The following is a 21,999-nucleotide window of genomic DNA, read 5'->3' on the forward strand; positions in this document are numbered from 1 at the left end:
CTGTATTATATATAAACTTTTACAATCAAATGAGTTTAAAAAGAGACATCAGAGCTTGGATGTTATTTATAAAAAAATATTTTACTTGAAAACTCACAAAATCAACATTCACAGCACTGACCAGACACCTGTAATCATGAAGGCATAATCAGAACTTTGAGTAGTGCATGACGAGTCTCACTTTAGCTTTCAGAGGCATTTCTCTGAAATATCCAAACTGAAATACAGCTCTGCTTCCATGTTGCTAGGAAACTAACTTCCCCATCCTCTTCTTTCTATTTTCAGCAGCGACATCTTTAGTTTCCTATTGACCGCTTCCCAGTAGTCTGTATACTTGCAGTTCTTACTTTCCTATGCTCACCTAAAGGAGACACAGCAACATTATTCAAGATGTGTCAACATTGTTCAGTTGGTTTGTGATCAGTTGAGGATGAACAGTCTCTCTCAGTTTGAGGCTTCATTTGGTGGGTTGAGATGGCAGGCTCAAACTCCTTCACCAGCTCTGTTGGTTTGGTTAATCCCTTCTCCGGAGCTGCTCTTCAGGCTGGTGGAAAACATGCCTCGGTACATGGCCCTCTCTTTTTGCAACTCTTGATTCAGTTTTTCCTCAGCCCTCTGCAGATGTTTCCTAACATTGGCATCTGAGACAGAATAATATAGAAGTTTTATTTTGGAAAGGCATACTTTCCTTTATCCCACAGGTGAATGTTAGGAGAGAATCTGCAGGATATATTAGATACTAGAGACAATACATTCTCACAAATTCTGTGACAGAGCCAGCTAACTCTTAGCAACAAAGCGAATTTCCCAAAATGTCAAACTATTTTAAGGTAATAAATAGCATTTCAAAGACAAAAGCATCTTGACAAATCTTTTTCTTCTTCTAAGGGCCTTTTACTATTTTAAGTGGTTATCAAATATGAAACAGAATATATACATTAACTGTCCACAGAGAAGGAAGTCTCACAAATAAGAACCAATGGGAACTACGTACTCATTGGAGATAAATAGCCATCTAAAATGATTTGTGAAAACATAACAGACATATTGGCCTAAGCCTGCTGTGGACGACCCTGATGTGCTGGCTCTTTTCTTACCATTAGGCTGCTCTCTGCAGGCCTGGGTGAGGTACTGTTTGGCAGTCTGTGCATCTCCCATCTCCAGAGTGGCTACTCCTGCCCTGTACATTGCTTTGACATCACCTGGTCGCCACTGCAGCACCCGCAGGCTGTAGTCCAGCACACGAGAATAGTCAACACTCTGTCTCTGCAGCAAACAGGCTGAAAGAGATAAGTTTGTACATTTATAATACTGTACATACTGTACCCAGCTGCCAATTTCCCTCATAATGCAATCAATGAAAAAGCTCTTGTTAAGGAAGTCACCTCTTTGGAGCGTCACTGAATTGCAGAGGGATTTGTTGGTTGGGCATTTTCACACTGAAATGATTATTAGTACTCCATATAAAACTAGTAACTACATGGAACAACTTAACTTATACTCTGAATAGTTTTTTGAAGAGCTACTACTTGAATAGATTGTAACAGATATATTTAAGTCAAAGCTAGTACTCTTTTCCCCCCTGGACTTTGCATAGTTGTGATTTTTTTTTTTTATCTACCAGCTAAGTTGTTGTAGCAATCCACTTGTGTATTTCTCAGAAAAGCCTCCTGTTCAGGTGCGAGAGCAGGTATCTCAGGTCCAAACCCTTTCACTGACGCCATCACATCAGAGTCGAGGCCTCTGAGGACCAGCAGAGCTCGGTGATAACGCCCGATGGCTGAGCGAACGTTTTTCTCCCTGTAGAGAGCATTCCCTTCTGTTTTCATTTGGGCTGCTTCCTCTAGCAAAGTCCAAACCGGCTTTGCAGAGGTCTGTTGGTGTCCAGAAAAGCTTGGTTCTGCTGCTGCAGCTGCTCCCTTCACATCCAGACTCTCATCTCCTCTCCCAGCCTCCATTTCTGCAGGAGAGCTAGCTAGTTAGCTGTTGAGATCAATATACAAATACTGGTTTAAGTGACCTTTATAATAGGCACTGGTTTTAAACGTCAAAGTCTCCCAACTTTATTAAAGTATAATACTAAACTGCTGGGATGCCCCTTTAAATTGGATTGGGTATCTGACAGATTGACCAATCCACATTAAATACCAAGTTAGTCATTGTCATTATGAAACAGATAACGTTACAGAACAAGTTAGCTCAAGAGTAAAATTCATTTTGGTGTAGACGTCTTCAATCCACATAATCAGTTCTACACTGTATGAGGTGTACGCTGGTTTCAGCAATTACCCTGAGTTTAATGGAAGACAAGGTAAGTGGGGTAACGTTACTAACTGACCATTTCCATGCTAACGTTAGATGACAAATCTCTGCGTCGACCGGCCTCTCTGGTGAGTTATGTTTCGTATTGATGTTTGAGAGAATTTCGTTAATATTGCAGGGTTTGTGTATCAGCACTTTGAGGACACTTAACGTTAAATGCTGCGCAGCGCTGGACATCGTTAGGTCTGCCAATGCGAAATTGTCATTAATGGCATTGCTAAGAAAAGTTAGCTTCTTTCGACACGCTTTGAGTCAAACCTCGGGTTCCGCTAGGAAGCAGACGTCATAATTAGAAAACGGCATTTTGTACATTTTAAACTGACTTTAACGAACGTCCAATACCGTTTCAGCAGATCGTTAACGGTTTGTAGCTTAACTTACAGCTAACCGAGCTAGCAAAGTTAATGTACCATGCTAACTTCACATACTCACACACTAGCTAACGCTCATTCTGTTCAATTGAAGATCTCTAGCTACACATTTTAACGGTTTGGTACATTAAAGCGCGATGGATAAATTGTTCACCTTATACGCCACTGATAAGATAATCAGCGGACAGCTACTTCTTGCAGTCGACAATCATTCTGCTGCTATAACGAACAGGCGCTTCCTTGTTTTCTTAAGAAGTGGTCAATACTTCAACTTAACGCAGCGTTACTGCCTCAACAAGGCCGAACCAGGAATTACCATTACATAAACACAAAATATGCTCTCTCTTTCCTTGGGTTATGCGCACTATAAACAAACTGAACTTTACGTTAGATGTTAAACACACCTTAGCTACTTGAAAACCTTATGTTAAGTGGGGCAACTACATACCCATTCAACTTATTTATTTTTATAAACCACGTTGAGGGTTTGGGATAGGATTTCTGTTGCTGGATGGGTGCTGAGAGTAACAGAACACACACAGGCATATTGGTATCTTGTATTAGTAACAGGTTTAAATGAGCACAATGTATGGCAAAAATAATGGTATGCAGGTGGACAAATACCTGCTTCCATCCAGCTAAATGCAGGCCCAGGGTGTAGATGTCACAACAAAAGGTAGGGCAGTGTATGGTCTATAGATTTATCCAACAATTGCATTCATCCCATATTTGACTGTATATTTATAGGAAGTTTCACATTTTAATTTATTTATCTTATTAGGGCATTTATTAATTGTAGTTCAACATAAAATCACACCAGTATCATGTCCCAGTAACAAAAGTAAACAGGCTCATTTAATCAAACCCCACTGAAATAGAAATTACATCAAAGCACAGTGGTGGAAGAAATAATCAAATATCTTACTAAAATAAAAGTAGCAATACCACACTCTGGAAATACTGTTACAGGTAAAAGACCTGTATTTAAAATGTTTCTTAAGTAAAAAAGTATTGGCAACAGGATATACAGAAAGTAACCAAAAGTAAGTCATCGACATGCAGAGTGGCCCATTTCAGAACAATGCATGTTTTATTATTGGATTCTATAATTGATGCATTGTGGCATCAGGTTAATGCTGCAGTTGGTAATTGGTAATTGTAATTACTTTATATGCTGCGTGTTAGCTTGTAAATTTACCATCGGAATCAATAAAGTCTAATCTTAACTTATATTAAAACATAATTATGTACAGTATTTGTTAATTATATTTTGTATTATTAAATAAATGAAATTGAGTAAAAAGTACAATATCACCCTCTGAAGTATAGTGGAGTAGAAGTATAACAGAAAATAGAAATACTCAATTAAAGAACAAGTACTTCAAAATTGTACCTAAGTACAGGACTTGAGTAAATATACTTAGTTACTTTCTACCATTGCCAAAGCAAGTATTATAAATTCACTACACATGCACTTGTTGCAAGAGATTAATTCTTACACCACCCTGTCACCAAGATTATCATTTTACAAAGAGAAAAGTATTTGGTATAAAAATAGAGACATGATAAAATATCACCATACAAAACACGTTAGCATCCCATTAAACCATTTTTCTTTCAATCCTGCTGATTTGTAGTAAACATTAATTCAGTCTCATTCTGATCTTCAGTTTTCTCCTCCTCATCTGTTTTGGTGGTACCATTGCTCATTAGCATTAAGTTCTGGGTTGGTTTGTGGGTTTTCACTTTAAATACGTCCCACCTCTCAGGAATCAGTCCTTTATTGAAGAGCAGTGAGGCCAGGGAGGAGAACAACAAAGTGGCAAACATGTTGGACAACATGCAGATCGTCTGAACAGGAGAGTGCTGGACATATATGCCATCCTCAAGAGTGCAATCTGGAAAGTGGAGAACAATAGGCAACCCTATCGATGGGTCGCCGCTCAGCACTCTCAGTAATACTCCTACTAGCAAGCCCATGACGGAGCCGTAGCCATTGGAGATGTTAAAGAAGAGGACGCAGACGAGTTGAGGGAACATGATGGTGTAGGTTATGCCTGAGCCCAGGATCCAGAAAACCATAATGCTGTTGTGTAGGAAGGTGAGCGCTGTACCAGCCAAGCCCACCAACACCACAGTGGCACGGATTACCCACTGGAGCTCCCTTTCTGATGCCTGCAGGGGGGAAAATGCCTGTAAGCTGAAACCGAAATAAAACCCACAAGCTTGCTCTTCTCCTCAGGTCTCCTCTTACCTCGTTCCTGAGGATGTTCTTATAGATGTTGGATGTGAAGATGGAGGCGGCTGACAATAAAGCCGAGTCCGTTGATGACATCACGGCAGCAGCTATAGCTCCAATACCAATGATGGAGATGTAGTGTGGTGTGAGGTGCTGCAGAGCAATGGGCAGAACCAGACCGGCCTCTCCACGCTCGTATGGGGACGGGGAGCCATACACAGTCGTGTTCCAGTCTGATACAAAAAATGCGGCATACATGAGCATAGTATCGCTTCTCTTTTCTAGTTAAATCCATTGTTGTACCTGTTGATGCTGCGACTGCTCCAATCAACACGGATGGGATTCCGAGTATGAGGATGAGGGGAGCTGCAATAAAGCAGGTGATCCTGGCTGTGGCTGATGAGGCAGCTGACAGGGTCCTCTGGTGGAAGTCCTGATATCCAAGGTTACCAAACGCCTTAGAAAAACAAACACTCTTACACTCTAGTGGCCTTTAAAGTGCCATCCACACCAAGAACAATAACTATAACGATGTGAGCATCCACACCACTGAACGATAATGTTCTATAAACAGCGGCGTAAAGCATTGCGCTGTTTGATCCTCTCTCTCTCTCTCTATATATATATATATATATATATATATATATATATATATATATATATATATAAAAAGGAACAAATATTCGTATTTAACAGCAAGATCCGATTCGACTGACAAAATTCTGAGTCGGGTACAGCCCTATTACACTCTGTACAATGAGGACAACAATGGAAATAGGTCTTGTGTGTGTCATCCTGACCATTAGTAGTTGTGTCACTTCACTGTTGTGTTACTTAACTTCTTTTTTAATGGCCACGTGACCAGAATCAGTGGGATTTCATATCACACAATGATGTCCTTCTCACTACTGTATGTCAGATAAACTGAACAGGAAGCCCCACAGGGCGCCCAAGGGTAAAGTTTTTTTATGCATCCTCCAACAGGCCGTTTTCACAGCAGATATTTTTGACTTGTCAAGGTATGGTCACATAACACTTCTATCCTATGACTATTTCCCATTCGTTTCAATTGAAGCCCTTCAGCAGATGTGCTCAGAAACACTGATGCACTGATTGGAATTGGAGAAGGTATTATTTTAGTATGTTTTATCACTATTTTTAGTAAAATGTCACACTATGCAATCACAAACTGTAACATCACTCTTATACACTGTTTATGATCATTTTGATCAATATTTATTTACTACCTGCACCAGAAATATGAAACCACATCCTTTTTCAGGGCACAATGTGGGTAAATTGTGGCTGTTTCCCTGATGCCCTCAAAGAGGCAAGAGTGACCCCACTGCTCAAAAAACCAACACTTGACTCCTCTGATGTAAATAACTATAGACCCGTCTCCCTTCTTCCATTTCTATCTAAAACTCTTGAGCGTGCCATTTATAATCAACTCTCCACCTATCTCCACCAGAACAATCTTCTTGATCCCCACCAGTCTGGCTTCAAGGCTGGTCACTCTACAGAAACTGCCCTCCTTGCTGTCACTGAGCAGCTTCACATCACTAGAACAACCTCTCTCTCTCTTCCATCATCATCCTTCTGGATCTTTCTGCTGCCTTTGCCACAGTGAACCACCAGATCCTCATTTCGACACTCCGAAATCTGGGTGTCTCAGGCTCTGCGCTCTCATTGCTCACATCTTACCTGGCCAACCGAACCTACCGGGTAACCTGGAGAGGGTCTAGCTCAGAACCTTGCCCACTCAAAACTGGCGTGCCTCAGGGATCAGTCCTGGGTCCCCTCCTCTTTTCTCTGTACACCAACTCTCTCGAGTCTGTCATTCAGTCGCACGGCTTTTCTTATCACAGCTACGCAGATGACACCCAACTAATTCTCTCTTTTCCGGAGTCTGAAACTCAAGTAGCAGCACGTATCTCGGCCTGTCTGACTGACATCTCTTCTTGGATGTCTACACACCATCTGAAACTCAACCTCAACAAGACTGAGCTCCTTTTCCTTCCAGGGAAGGGCATGCCTACCCAAGACCTGACTATAACAATTGACAACTCTGTGGTAGTCCCTACCAAGACTGCTAGAAATCACTTGACGACCAACTCTCCTTCACTGCTAACATTGCTGCAACCACCCGATGTAGATACATGCTGCATAACATCAGAAGGATACGTCCCCTTCTAACGCAGAAGGCGGCTCAGGTTCTGGTTCAGGCTCTAGTCATCTCACGTCTAGACTACTGCAACTCCCTCCTGATTGGCCTGCCTGCATGTACCATCCGACCCCTGCAGCTCATTCAGAACGCAGCAGCTCGGCTTGTCTTCAACCTCCCCAAGTTCTCTCACACTACACCGCTCCTCTGTTCTCTTCACTGGTTACCAATTGCGGCCCGCATCCGCTTCAAGACACTAGTACTTACATACAGGGCCACGAACGGATCAGCCCCAGCTTACATCCAGGACATGGTCAAACCATATACCCCAACCCGCCCACTTCGCTCTGCATCAGCAAAACTGCTGGCTGCCCCCTCACAGCCAGGGAGAACTAATCACTCAACGAAATCCTGACTGTTCACTGTCCTGGCTCCCAAATGGTGGAACGAGCTCCCCATCGATATCAGGATGGCCGAAAGCCTACACATCTTCCGCCGAAGGCTAAAAACACATCTCTTCCAACTACACCTAAACCTAACCGGATAAAAAAAAAACAAAAAAAAATTCTTGAACCTGCACTTTCATATGTCTCTTTGTAGCTTTGCTTATTTAAAGCTAATGTATTTGCACTTACTACTTGTTGTCTGGAGTTTGAACCTTCACAGTTGAAAGCACTTAATTGTAAGTGGCTTTGGATAAAAGCGTCAGCTAAATGACATGTAATGTAATGTAAATTATACTGAATAAAAACGTAATGTGACCGAACCTTTTATATATACTAATGGCCTTACCAATGGCTCTGTTCTACTCAAGTCCCAGTAAGCCATGACAGGGTGACAGTGAGCCAGCATGACCCTGAAACTGAAGCAGCTTAATGGAATTCAGCCATCATTCATTTTATTATTTACATTTGCTTTTCCTACTGTGTAATATCAAAATAGTCCTTACCAATAACAAGAAATTATCAATCCACCTCCATGCTCTTTCCTTATCCACTGAACCAATCCAGGGGGCCTGGTAGGTGAAGTTGAAAGCAGTCTTGGTGATGTCAGCTGAATGGGCATTCATAAGGATGAAGGGGACACATAACCACTGCAGAAGAGACAATGCACCACTGACTTAAACATTTTATAACATGCATATTCACCTGTTAAGTACTGTAGATATGTACTGTAGGTGTGACGAGCAGATGTTTAGAGACTTGGCAGAATGGCACCACAAGCTTTGCATAAGATAATCATAGGATGTTTTGTCCCTCGACGGAAAACTTTTCTCTTCCAACAACAGGGCAGGCTTTATCAAGCTTCAAAATGTTTCTGTCGAATTGTCTTATAATAAGCTTTTGGAAGAAATTCTTTTCTACGTAAGCGAGGAACTCACCAAACTGAAGAATATGAGGGTTAGCTGTATGATGTCGGTGTAGGCTACAGAGTAGAGGCCTCCCAGAAGTGTGTAGATGATGGCTACTGCGGCAGAGAGCCAAATGCAAACAGTATAGGGCAAATCCAGGATCACACTCATTGTTGCACCTATAAAAGTAACACAATCACATACATGCTGGCTCATATATAAATGTACTACATTTATAAAATACTGCTCTCTCTGTTTAGCATGATATCCACTGTGCAGTGTGCCCAATAGTATAATTACATTTTGATAAATGACATATAGCATTTTGCAGTTTCAGCGTGTAACTGACACGTGAAATACTTGAAACAGACTACACTAGCCTAACAAGTTGATCAATACAGGTGACGCAATTTTGTTTTTTCAGATGGAGCCCTACAGTCTCCCCTCACAATAAATAATCAATTTGACAGGTTGACAGGTGATTGGTTTACATCACACGTATTTGTTTTAATCCTGTTAGGTATTGAAACGTTTCAGCATTTTACCCGGTGATATACTGGTCCAAATACAAGAGCTTGTTTCTTTCCTGGGGGTTACATTGTTGCACAATACCAGGCTTGTTAGTTTATTGGTGTTGAGTTAAGGCATGTTTCACCACATGTTTAAAATTAAAAGAATATAATATATAATATAATATAATAATATATAAATAATTTTTTTTGGAAATTTTGTATGTTCATCACAGTGCAATAAATAAAAAATTGGTAGGAAGTACAAATTGTATCATTGCAAAATGTGACTTTTAGAGAAAACTGACATCAGTGTTGTCGTGGAATTTCCAGCCTACAAACTCAAGCTATTTAAGTTGAGACAGTGGTACCCCAGGTCTCATTCAGGTCAGTGTCCAACATAATGGCAGTATGTCATAATCGGTCTCAGGCAGAGTAGTAGTTCAACTCTATGTCTTCATAGATGTAACAGCTGTTTGATAAGACAGTGCTGCCTCAAGCATTCCCATCCCAGCTCTCAGTTTTCAGTCTGTGCTGATGTGTTTGGGTTCATGATTAAGGTAAGCATATGTGTTTACGGCGCCTGCAATATCTTTGTTTACATTGATGGTTCAGCTAAATTTAAAACCTCCGGACATGAATTGAAATACACCTTCAGGAAGACAGGAACTTCAGAAGTTGGGATGGCACTACACTGTACTGTTTAATTCTAAATTCTCCTTGATCAAGATTTCATTAAATAATTCTGTGTAAGTCATCTAAATTTTCCGAACCTTCTTTATGTGTATGAATATGAGTTGTGCTGCTTCTAAGTTTTTCCATAAGTGTGACTTACCTAAGCCAATTAGAGTCCCTGTAACCCAGATTATATCAGATATCAGTAGTGCCACAGACAGAACTCCACTTATTGCATTTCCATACTTGATCTGGAACGGGTCCATCATCGTTACATATTTTTTGTCTCTCATTGTCTTGGCGAAGAAAAGTCCACCTTAACAAATGAATCACAAAGGGAGACATTAGAAAAGTTAGACAAGCAGTCAGTACCTCCATATCAGGTACAGGATATGTGTTGTCCCTGTGTCCACATAAAACCAATTCAAATACCATGACACAATTTCATGTGACCAACCATAAAAACCTGGAGGACATTATACAACATCTGAAATCCTCCTCAAGCTGCCTTGGCATTCTGCCAAAAGGCTTTTAAAAAATTGTTTCAAATTGTTTGGCCTCAGATCTTCTACAGATTGTAAACACATATCCCCTTTTAGGTATCTTCCCAAAAGCCTTGAAAACTGCAGTCACCAAACTACTCCTAAAAAGAACAATCTAAACACATCACTAATGAGCAATATAGGTCGATATCAAAGACTTGGTAACTATTTCCAATATACACTCTTTTATATATTGTTTGAAATGGTTTTTAAACCCAGACAGCAATAACTAAGTTATGGGCTCTGAAAAAGGAGCGAAAAAGATCCGTCATCTGTAGCTGCTGTAATCCTGTAAAAACGCACCAATCACTGCCTCGTGGTCTGCTTGGAAAGTACCAATGAAATGCCTCCTTGCCCCACTGCGCGTTCTCTCAACAAATTCACTCCCATCGCATAAAATACGGATGTATGGTCAGCTGCCTTTGGTGTTGTTATTGATGCTAAAAGTCTCCTTTAGCAATTTAAACAAGCTTTATCTAAACACTCTTGGTCGGGACTATTGGTGTCACTTTTGACGCAGTTAGGTTTAGGAAAAGATTGTGGCTGGGCTTATAAAATGGTACGTTTCGTGACACGTGGGACAAGAACAGGACGTTGCGTTTAGGAAAAGAAGAACGGGACAAGAACGGGACAGTTGGGTTTAGGAAAAGAAGAAAGGGACAGTTGGGTTTAGGAAAAGAGACATGAACCCTGAGAACGGGGTTAAAGTCCAATGTTGTTTGACCCATCAACCACCCCAACCAACGTCCCTACGTGGCATTTCGGCCTTTCATACTACTCACTACCATTGCTGCTCTTAATACTACGCCATCTTCAAGCGCCGTGGAGCTGCTGCTCTGCCGGGTGCGTTTTACACACACACACACACACACTGAACGGTGCTTTTTGCGTTGTATCTGACGCTGAGAGCCACTGACCAAGCGTCCATATTTTACAAGTTGAGAGTGAGAACAGGTTGGTTCTCTACCCCTACTGTGTACGAGCCTGAGCTCAATGCGCTTCGTCGCCGCCAGAGTTTGTTAGGGGCTTGTTCTGACCCAGAACGCAGAGATTTCACACACAGACAAAGTGGGTAGTTTGTAAAGGTCTTTCATAAACAAAAATTTGTACTCAGAGAAACAGAGTGGGTCTTGTCTGGGCGGGGGAATCTCCTGGCGGGTCCGAGTTCCGAAGTGAGCCGAGAGAGAGGAATCCAGGATGTACGAGACCCGAGGCGGACAGGCAGGGATGAGTTCACAGTGGTTTCCACGGGTGGAGGATAGGCTGGACAGTGTGGCTGGAAGTTTGTAGGCACGGTGGAGAAAGCAGCTGGTCTGAACGGGCGCTGAACAGAAACAGAATTTAGGATTACTCAAAAGAACAAAGACAAGAACTAGAAAGTACTACTAACACGGGCACAAGTGAAGTTACTGAGATTCAGAGCCAAGTTACCACATGGGTGTAGACAACGAACTGGCGCCGAAGGGGTGATCAGCCCAGTCTTAAGTATTGCTGGGTGATTGTAGTAGATGAGCTGCAGCTGTGAGGAAAAGGGCTGTGCAGGTGAATCGGCCACGCCCCTTGACCTACTTCCTCCAGGACACGCCTCCAGCACTCCAGGTGGAAACACACAGCCACACACGGAGACACACAGACAAACAGAACAAAAACCCCCAACAAAGGGTGGAGAGGGAGCTACCCATAACAGGACCCCCGCCTCAACGGACGCCTCCTGGCGTCCCTCTAGGCCTTGGCTTGTCAGGGTGAGCTTGATGGAAGTCCCTGACCAGTTGAGGATCCAAAATAAAACTTCTGGGAATCCAGGACCGCTCCTCCGGCCCATAACCCTCCCAGTCGACGAGGTACTGGAGCCCCGCCGCCGAACATCCAAAAGCCCTTGGACTGTGTAGGTCGGGTGGTCGTCAATAATGCGTACAGGTGGTGGTGGATCCGCAGGTGGGCACAGAGGGCTGGACGAGACCGGTTTCAGTTGCGACACATGAAAGGTAGGATGACACCTCATAGTTCGTGGCAACTTTAACCGCACAGCAGAGGGATTGATAATAGAATCAATAACAAACGGCCCCAAAAACCGAGGTGCCAACTTGCGTGATTCAACCCGCAGGGGAATGTTCATGGAGGAAAGCCACACCTGTTGTCCGGGCTGGTACTGGGGGGCTGGGTTCCTGTGCCGGTCTGCCGAACTCTTGTTCTGCTCCGTGGTCCTGAGCAACGCTTCACACACACTTGGTGACAGCGACGCAGGTTCTCCTGAACAGAGGGAACAGCCAATTCCTTCTCCTGATCAGGAAACAGAGGAGGTTGGTACCCCAGCGACGCCTCGAAAGGGGACAGGCCGGTAGCAGAGGTGGTAAGGGAGTTGTGGGCATACTTGATCCAGGGAAGGTGTCTCGCCCAGGAAGCTGGATGCTGAGCTGCCACACAACGAAGGGATGCTTCCAGGTCCTGGTTGGCTCTTTCAGTCTGACCGTTAGATTGTGGGTGAAAACCAGAGGAGAGACTCACAGTCGCACCAAGGGCAGAGCAAAAATCTTTCCAGACTTGAGAAATGAACTGTGGGCCTCTGTCAGAAACTATGTCCACAGGTATTCCATGGGGACGGAATACATGTAAGACTAAGAGGTCCGCTGCCTCACTGGCAGTGGGTAATTTCGGTAATGCTACATAGTGAGCAGATTTAGAGAATCTGTCCACGATGGTGAGTATTGTATCATTACCTTTGGACACTGGGAGACCAGTGACAAAATCCAGGGCTATGTGTGACCAGGGACGACTCGGGACTGGCAGAGGTTGAAGCAGACCCGAGGGAGACTGGTGTGAGGCCTTCCCTCGGGCACAGATGGTACATGCCGCTACGAATGCCCGGACATCAGCTTCTGCTGAAGGCCACCAAAAATGTCTTCTTAGCAACGTAAGGGTACGTTGCATCCCCGGATAGCAGGCGAAACGGGAAGAATGGACCCACTGCAACACTTCAGACCGCACTGATACAGGAACGTAGAGCCGGCCAGATGGTCCATCTGCTGGTCCAGGGTCTGACGCTTGGGCCGTCTTAACCAGGGATTCGATCTTCCAGCGAACTGCAGCCACAACGCAGGTAGAGGGCAGGATGGACTCTGGTTCACTGGGCTCTTCAGAGATGGAAAACCGGCGGGACAAAGCATCAGGTTTTACATTGCGAGATCCAGGACGGTAAGTGAGAGTGAAGTTAAACCTACTGAAGAATATGGACCATCTGGCCTGGCGAGAGTTTAGTCTCTTAGACGACTGGATAAAGGCCAGGTTCTTGTGGTCGGTCCATACCACGAAAGGCTGTTCTGCCCCATCCAGCCAATGCCTCCATTCCTCCAGTGCCAGTTTCACGGCCAGCAATTCACGGTTTCCCACGTCGTAGAGTCTCTCTGCTGGCGATAATTTCTTGGAAAAGAAAGCACAAGGATGGAGTTTTTGATCTGTGAGGGAGCGTTGTGATAGAACCGCTCCAACACCGGAGTCTGAAGCATCCACTTCTACCACAAAAGGTAAGGAGGTATCGGGATGAATGAGCACAGGGGAGGTGGAAAACAGTCTTTTCAGGGTACTAAAAGCTAACTCAGCTTCAGGTGACCACACAAACGGAACTTTTGGGGAAGTGAGTTTGGTGAGGGGAGCTACCACCTGACTAAAGCCCTGAATGAATATTCTGTAAAAATTAGCGAACCCCAGAAAACGTTGTAGATGTTTGCGGGACTGGGCCATTCAGTAACTGCCTTAATCTTGTCGGGGTCAGCTGAAACCTGTCCCTTCTCGATAATAAATCGAAGGAATGGAACAGACTCACGGTGGAACTCACACTTCTCTGCTTTAACAAAAAGTTTGTTTTCCAACAGACATTGCAGAACGAGATGAACGTGGGAAACGTGTTCTTCAATGGACTTAGAAAAAAAATCAGAATGTCGTCCAGATAGACGAAAACAAAACGATTTAACATGTCTCTTAACACGTCATTGACCATAGTTTGGAATACAGCTGGTGCATTAGTGAGTCCAAAAGGCATTACCAGATATTCGAAGTATCCCAGTGGTGTGTTGAAGGCTGTTTTCCACTCGTCTCCTTGCCGAATCCTGACGAGATGATAGGCGTTGCGCAGATCCAGTTTAGAGAAGACGGTGGCGCCTTGAAAAGGTTCAAAAGCAGAATTGTCCAAAGGGTATTTATTCTTTACTGTAATGTTGTTCAAACTGCGAAAATCTATACAAGGGCGTAGTGTCTTGTCCTTTTTGTCCACAAAGAAGAACCCTGCCCCCACAGGTGATGTTAATGGACGAATGATTCCAGCGGCCAGGGATTCTCCGATATACTTTTCCATAGCCTCTCTCAGGTCTGGACAGGTTGTAGAGTCGGCTAGCAGGCAAGGGAGCTCGTGGAAACAACTCAATAGCACAGTCATAAGGTCTATGGGGTGGCAGAGATAATGCTTTCTCCTTGCTGAACACTTCTGCTAAATCTAGATATTCCTTAGGAACTGATGACAGATCGGGCAGTTTCTCTGGTACAGAAAGGGTGTTAACGTTGGGAGGAATAGCTGAGCCGAGACACGAGGAGTGACAAAAACTGCTCTAACTGCTGATGGTTTTGTGTTGCCAGTCAATCTGTGGGTTGTGTAGTCTGAGCCAAGGAAAACCGAGAATGAGAGGGGAAGAGGACGCTGACACTACTTTAAATGTGATTTCCTCACGATGGTTACCAGAGAGAACGAGTGTAACAGGGATGGTTTGTTGCGTAACTTTTGCCAGTAACTGACTGTCAATGGTTGTGACATTGATAGGGGCTGGGAGTGATCTGAGAGGGATGTCAGCCTGCATAGCCAGATTAAGGTCAATGAAGTTATCTTCAGCCCCCGAATCAATCAAGAGCTGATAATGGTAGAGACAGCGTACCCAATTGGAGCGTTGCAGAGAGCGACAGGTGAGGGGATGTGAGCTCAGATACAGGACTGGGGCTCGCTAGTGTACCCACTCTCACTAGCGAGCCTCCTCTTTTGGGCGTACAGGACACTTGGCGAGAAAATGGAGGAATTGCCACAGTACAGGCACTCACCTGCCTGTCGGCGGCGTAAGCGTTCAGCTGGGGAAAGCCGAGCTCTACCCAATTGCATGGGCTCCTCCTCCTCACTCGCAGCGCTGACAGGTGCAGCCGAGAGCTCACTACAGAGAGAACATGCACTGGTTCTGGGAGTCCTAGAAGCCCGGATGGAGACGGGTGCGGGTCCACTCCTCTCCCGTCTCCTCTCACGGATCCTGTTGTCAATCTTAATAGCCAAAGAAACAAGACTGTGCAGGTTAGTGGGTTCATCGCGAAGAGCGAGCTCATCTTTGACCATGTGATTCAGACCATGAACAAAAACTCCCTGTAGCGCCTCATCATTCCATTTGTAGTCAGCTGCAAATGTCCAAAAATCAACAGAATATTCAGCCACACTGTGTACCCTGTCTGAGATCCAACAATCTCTTGGAAGCATTTCCAACATGATCTGGGTGGTCAAAACGGTACACAAACGCGAGGAAAAATCAGAAAAGGTTAACCCGGAGAGATGTTGATTAGCGCACATAGCTTCTGCCCAAACTAGTGCCTTTCCCCTGAGTAGCCCCAGTGCGTAGTGTACCTTAGAAGATTCTGAGGCAAAAGACAGTGGCTTTTGTTGAAAAATTAACCCGCATTGAAGCAGGAAACCTCGACACTTCAATTCCCCAGAGAATGGTTCAGGAGATGTCACAGAGGGCTCCCGGAAGAATGGCGTAGATTCCATGGCAGGGGAAGCCGATTGCGTGGGAAGAGGAGCAGGGAGAGATGATGTACTAGGAGCACTGGGAAGAGACAGAGTAGATATTTGTGAAGACAGCTGAGTCACTTGATTGAATAATTGTTGGTTGGTCTCCAGTAATTTATGGATTAATTGATCATGTTGTCCCAACAGAGCTCCTTGATTTTTAATGGCTTGAAAAATGCCGTCTTCGTCTGATTGCTGTGAAATCTCTGCAGGGTCCATGGCCAGTTCGTTCTGTTAGGGGCTTGTTCTGACCCAGAACGCAGAGATTTCACAAACAGACAAAGTGGGTAGTTTGTAAAGGTCTTTAATAAACAAAAATGTGTACTCAGAGAAACAGAGTGGGTCTTGTCTGGGCGGGGGAATCTCCTGGCGGGTCCGAGTTCCGAAGTGAGCCGAGAGAGAGGAATCCAGGATGTACGAGACCCGAGGCGGACCGGCAGGGATGAATTCACAGTGGTTTCCACGGGTGGAGGATAGGCTGGACAGTGTGGCTGGAAGTTTGTAGGCACGGTGGAGAAAGCAGCTGGTCTGAACGGGCGCTGAACAGAAACACAGAATTTAGGATTACTCAAAAGAACAAAGACAAGAACTAGAAAGTACTACTAACACGGGCCCAACTGGAGTTACTGAGATTCAGAGCCAAGTTACCACATGGTTGTAGACAACGAACTGGCGCCGAAGGGGTGATCAGCCCAGTCTTAAGTATTGCTGGGTGATTGTAGTAGATGAGCTGCAGCTGTGAGGAAAAGGGCTGTGCAGGTGAATCGGCCACGCCCCTTGACCTACTTCCTCCAGGACACGCCTCCAGCACTCCAGGTGGAAACACACAGCCACACACACAGAGACACACAGACAAACAGAGAACAAAAAACCCCAACACAGGGTGGAGAGGGAGCTACCCATAACAGAGTTACTGCAAGTCTACTGGAGAATGAAGGAGAAAACTCAGCAAAAGTTGCCACTGCCACGGTTGAATGAGACATGAAGGAGTTTTGAAAAATCAACATTGAATCGGAAATACATATACAAGCCTACACATGATGCCATTTTTATGATGCCTGAAAAACTGTCTTACCAACAATGAAAGACATGGCTGCTGTTACTGGTATGACAGCCCAGGTCAGACCCATGGTTGGAGTGTACACTGCCTCTGTCATACCAACGATGAAGCCCCCTCCAACAAATGTAGCTGTAGGAAGCCCACACACACACACACACACACACACACACACACACACACACACACACACACACACACACACACACACCATCACTGATCACATTGTAACCCTGTTTAGGCTAATGGCCTACTATTATCAATTAGTTATTATCAATCAGTTATATTAATAACTCATTGTACATTTGAAACACCACATAAAACTATATGTACCATAAAAGAAATCAAAAATGAGTCTAAGATCAATAGTCATGTTTCCAAGTCAACGTATTTTTATGCAAATTTTGAAGTATCGCATTAGAAAATGTTGATGGAAAACTTCCTCAAATTCGCAAAAAAGTTTTTATGTTCGCTTGAGGTGGTTTTTTGCCTTTTTCGAAAAAAGAGTTTATGCACAAAATGGGAGGTGGAAACAGCTTTGTCGAATAAGTTGTGACGTAGCTAACATGTAACTCACATAACTATAGTCCCGGTGTCCACCGGATGGAGGAAGGATTGGGATATGGGTCCCATCCAGTGTGCCGTACACTTGTGGCACAAGGTGCGTAGTGGAGTTGCGGTGCGCTATAGCCTGTGCCTCAGCCACGTCGGGTAAATTGACGAATTGGTTCAACAGGTTGAAATTGTATGGCCCTGCACACCACATATACACAGCGGTGAATGGTTGTCTTACTGACACCAAATGTCTCTGCTACAACCCTGTATTCTGCACAGGTGGCCAACTTGTACAATGCTACCTCTCTCCATTTAGCCAAAGAACTTAGCTTCTAAACTCTTTGATTTAGCAAGCCGGTTTGTAATCTACAACCGTGCGTAACGTCAACTTGTGATGAAACTACGCTTTGCGTAGTAGGCCTGCACGATAAATCGTTATAAAATCGCGATCTCGATTCACACCTGTTCGGGATTTAATTTTTAAATGACTTCGATTTTTTTTTTCTCCTTCAATTAATTTATTGAAAGCATTTGATATTAACATTGACATGTTTTAATTATGTTAAGACATGTTCAAGGAGTTCAGATAGAGCCTGTATCAGGGCCATATTTAGTTCAATGTGGTATATGTCACTATTTTTGGTAGCCTACTGTACTTAAATGGCCAGTATGTACTTTATTTTCTTTATTCATTGAAGCCTCTATGTTTACAGGCTTGTGGTGATGCGCAATGTGCTATAGGTACCAAAAAAATCTATGTTTGGTACTGCCAATTTGTTTTGTTTTGTCATGGTTCATGTGTGCAATAAACATTACATTTCGTGAGAAAAAAATCGTGGCAGAGAATCGTGATATCAATTCTTCGTGATATGGAAATGGAAACGCTTCTAATTCTCTTTTTTTTCTTTTTTGCGACATTTTAAAAGTTTGCTTAAAATTCGCTTGACAATTAGATGGAAACATGACTACTGTTAACCCTCTGGCGTATAAGCCATTTTTTCCCAAATATTTGGATCGCCTGATTTCATTTTTTTTGTAATAATAATGCTTGTGTAACCTCAACCCTGTAATACACAATCAAGTTATAGACATAATTTTGTTTTCAGGACAACCTGGGCTATCAGGATATGTATGCTGCAGGCATGTCACATGAATGTATAAATTGATCAATGGATTCTATCCAGTGAAACATTTCTTACAAAACGATGTGTGTGCAACTGTAATAGTCACGTTGTTGTGATGTGTAGATGTGTTAGACTTACAATACTTAACCAACAAAAAACATTGACATCATGATAACACGATATATATAAGATCTATATAAATAAACCATAACTTGCATCACAGTGGAAATCAACATGCGCCTTATTGCGACGAAAAGCTTTAATTTAAAAAATGATGCTCACCTGTCATGGTGAAGACTCCCACCGCCATGCTGATCCCTCTGTTGCCCAGCAGGGTGATCTCTGTCCGGTCTGCCTGCATGCTCTTCTGCAGCCGCCTGGACTTCATGGAGGCCCAGATGCCGGTGCCCAGCACCAGCAGGTAGAAGAGCACCATCACTACCAATCCTGGGACGTTCAAGCTCATCGTGCAATGACTGACTGACTGACTCTCAGTGCCTCCCTTAAACCTAATTATTATGTGTTAAAACCAGTTGAAACAAGCAAAACAGGATTTCAGTTAGTCTGCACGATCAAAGCGTTGTCAAAAGCTGAGCAAAATAAAAACAAGCCTTTCAGGTGTTCAATCTATGAGGAGCAAATCGATATTTACACAGCAAAGTTGCTTTTTAATCAATTTCAATATAGGCTTATAAATGTGTAGGTTTAGTTGTAGATTAACTACTGTTATACTTATAGATTTCATCTTTTTACATTTTTTTATGATACAACAGACCAAACTATCAATTAAATTACTATAAGGCTGATGAGTCAAAACCAGTTGAAATCTGAAGACATAAATGAAATGTCAAATGTATTTATATTTATTTTCAGTGTATATGCATTTTATTAGTTGTTTTGCTTTTGCTGTAACCAATATAACCAACATACATACAGTAAATACATACATACTTGTGTGTGTGTGTGGAGTCAGTGAAACTGCTGTGGTTAACAGGTCAGACCAGGCGGAGAAACAGGCTCTCTCTCAGTGCGAGTAGATATAAAGAAGAACTTTTGTGGTGAATTTACAGTTTCAAAATACATATATGATTTTTGACATTCCCAACAGCACGAAATGGAATCATGTGCCCCCATGCCAAATGATGCAAATCCTGCATTCTGGTGTGACTTGTGTTCTGCGGACAGTAAGTGACCGTCACATCTGCTATGAATTTTGCACTAAAAAGACATTTCATGGCAACGCATTTTTAATCTTGTTTGACTGGACAGCTTCTTTTTTGACATAGCAGCGTTAAAACAATGTGTAAATTATAGCTTTAAATCAAAATGCTGGGCCCTTTCAGGAGGACTGCTATAGAATTTGAAATCCCTCCTCAGCCACATTATTTGTAACAAATTAAAGGCATTTTAAAACTTAAAACACACACACGCACGCACACACGCGCGCGCACACACACACACGCACGCGCACACACACACACACACACACACGCACGCACGCACGCACGCACACACACACACACACACACACACACACACACACACACAGAATTACTGGGTGAAGCACGTGCCACTGGAAAGGGATGGAAAAAGTGTTCAGATCCTTTAGTAAAAGTACCAATACCACAATGTAAAAACACTCAAGGTTATGCATTAAAATTTTTACTTAGTTAAAACAGAAGTTGTAACAGCAAACTGTACCTAAAGTATCATAAGTAAAGTTGTTACATATTGTGTATAAACAGCCTTTGAAGATGAGTCGAGGTAAGGCTATCTAATGTATTGGGTATTGTAATGTTCTGCAAAATAATTCACTGTATTTCACAGTCTTACTATACATTTTTAAAATATGCAATGTAGCAACTAAGTTATAGCTGTGTAAGAGTAAAAAGTTACAGTAGCCTACAATACTGACTGAAATGTAGTGGAGTTTAGGCTATAAAGAAGCACACAATTAAGTACAGTACACTTAAGTAGACTACAGTAAAGGTAGCCTACCTCACAAGTATGTAGGCTACTTAGGCCTAATTGTATTCCACTAGTTCTAACTGGGGTGTTATCTGCTGTTAACTGCTGCCCTGAACATGTTTGTCGTAGATTGTCAACAAACATTAGCTATATAGCAGTCTAAGTTCAATTCACGGTGAACGGCTAAGTTCAGCTGGAAATATAAATGTAGCCTAGATAGAAGCCGAGAGCTGGCTGTTAACTGTGACATGTTTTAATAAATCAACTGAATAAATTTCACTCTCTGTTTAACTCACTAGTCTGCTGAGCGTCTGTCGCCTGTCTATGGGAACAACCAAGCACGTTTACTTATAGCGCTATAGGAGACTTTTAGCGTCAATAAGAACGACAAAGGCACCTGACCAAGCGTCCGTATTTTACGAGATGAGTGTGAGAACCTGTTGATGGGAACGAGCATGGATTGATTCATCCAGCACTGTCTTTCTATCTGTCTGTCTCTGCCTGTCTGGTTAATCGTCCCCTTCTTAAACGGAGAGGGGTGAGTTTTGAGTAGACACTTGATAGCCCTACAATGACTTTTATATCTTGCTGCTTCCCCATAAACCGTGCCGACTAGGTTTAGGTATCAGTACGTCTCGCATTGTCAGACCTATCTCCACAGCGCTCTATGAGGGGGTAAAGTATTTGCATTTAGCTCTAAGCTCCTCAACTGTAACCAGTCTGTTGGCATATCAGAGATTCTCTGTGATTTCCTGAAACAGGCTACAGGGCTGTGGAGGAAGGTCTGGCAATGCGAGACTAGTAGAATCATGCCAAAACCTCACACACACACAAAACGTGTTTTACTCACGCCCAACGATTCACAAACAAACTCAGTGTGGGTTGCAAATACAAAACATCATTCACAAACTAATGCATTTTGTTCTGCAAATAAGAAACCTACCTATCAAACAAATACAGTGTGTTTTACACATACAAAGAAACGTATTTCTTCAATGACAAAAAATATCCTCCAAGTACAAACTAAAATCTTTCAAGTACAAAAAAAATCCTTCAAGTACAAAAAAAATTCTACAAGTACGAAAACTGTCACATGACTTTTGGCAGTAATTTTCCACCTTGCTGCTCCACCCAAGTGTATCTCGCTGCAATCTGCGGCATCAAGCCCCGCCCACATCCAAGTCAGCCATTTTTCTTTGCTTACGTCACTCCACCGTCACTGTCACTGTGTCACTAGTTGTTAACCAGCGTCGTGACACAGGTTATGCGGGACCGCGGTTGTTAGGTTAGGTGAAGCTGGGTAACTGAAAGAA

The 21,999-nt window shown here is 43.1% G+C and overlaps 2 protein-coding genes and 1 long non-coding RNA gene across 5 annotated transcripts; 1 reads left to right on the plus strand and 2 right to left on the minus strand.

Moving 5' to 3' along the window:
- Positions 1-51: 51 nt before the first annotated feature.
- Positions 52-3,062, minus strand: ttc9c (tetratricopeptide repeat domain 9C). Its single transcript, XM_031303301.2, has 4 exons — positions 2,848-3,062; positions 1,622-1,983; positions 1,098-1,280; positions 52-641 (listed from the first exon to the last, which is right to left on the minus strand). The coding sequence occupies exons 2-4, from the start codon at positions 1,956-1,958 to the stop codon at positions 484-486; spliced, it is 678 nt and encodes a 225-aa protein (XP_031159161.1). The 5' UTR covers positions 1,959-1,983; positions 2,848-3,062; the 3' UTR covers positions 52-483.
- On the plus strand, positions 2,166-5,163 carry LOC116052534. Its single transcript, XR_004105604.2, has 2 exons — positions 2,166-2,390; positions 4,463-5,163. It is a non-coding gene; the product is annotated as an uncharacterized LOC116052534 (long non-coding RNA).
- LOC116052532 (high-affinity choline transporter 1-like) lies at positions 3,381-21,303 on the minus strand. Of its 3 annotated transcripts, XR_004897615.1 has the most exons (11): positions 21,133-21,303; positions 20,988-21,017; positions 19,001-19,215; positions 17,058-17,171; positions 9,792-9,947; positions 8,478-8,626; positions 8,046-8,189; positions 5,236-5,389; positions 4,948-5,165; positions 4,208-4,868; positions 3,381-3,962 (listed from the first exon to the last, which is right to left on the minus strand). XR_004897615.1 is itself a non-coding variant. In XM_036002199.1 (10 exons), exons 1-10 carry the CDS (start codon positions 21,153-21,155, stop codon positions 4,311-4,313), a joined length of 1,761 nt encoding a protein of 586 aa, XP_035858092.1. In that variant the 5' UTR covers positions 21,156-21,303; the 3' UTR covers positions 3,381-4,310. The 3 variants fall into 3 exon arrangements, 2 of the variants coding, with proteins under 2 accessions (XP_035858092.1, XP_031159160.1); XM_036002199.1 differs by having other exon boundaries at positions 3,381-4,868; XM_031303300.2 differs by lacking the exons at positions 20,988-21,017; positions 21,133-21,303 and having other exon boundaries at positions 3,381-4,868; positions 19,001-19,254.
- Between the last annotated feature and the right edge of the window lie 696 nt (positions 21,304-21,999).

This window comes from Sander lucioperca, chromosome 1 (genome assembly GCF_008315115.2).
Source record: "Sander lucioperca isolate FBNREF2018 chromosome 1, SLUC_FBN_1.2, whole genome shotgun sequence".
NCBI lineage: Eukaryota > Metazoa > Chordata > Actinopteri > Perciformes > Percidae > Sander > Sander lucioperca.

Excerpts from the sequence above, each read along its gene's own strand:
- ttc9c (XM_031303301.2), bottom strand. The coding sequence starts at position 1,958 with ATGGAGGCTGGGAGAGGAGATGAGAGTCTGGATGTGAAGGGAGCAGCT. Across the intron at positions 1,281-1,621 it reads TTGCTACAACAACTTAGCTG|CCTGTTTGCTGCAGAGACAG; the intron begins GTAGATAAAAAA and ends TATCTCTTTCAG. Across the intron at positions 642-1,097 it reads CTGCAGAGAGCAGCCTAATG|ATGCCAATGTTAGGAAACAT; the intron begins GTAAGAAAAGAG and ends ATTCTGTCTCAG.
- LOC116052532 (XM_036002199.1), bottom strand. The coding sequence starts at position 21,155 with ATGAATCAATCCATGCTCGTTCC. Across the intron at positions 19,216-20,987 it reads CAGGCGACAGACGCTCAGCA|CACTGAGAGTCAGTCAGTCA; the intron begins GACTAGTGAGTT and ends GTTTAAGGGAGG. Across the intron at positions 17,172-19,000 it reads GGGAGTCTTCACCATGACAG|CTACATTTGTTGGAGGGGGC; the intron begins GTGAGCATCATT and ends GGCTTCCTACAG.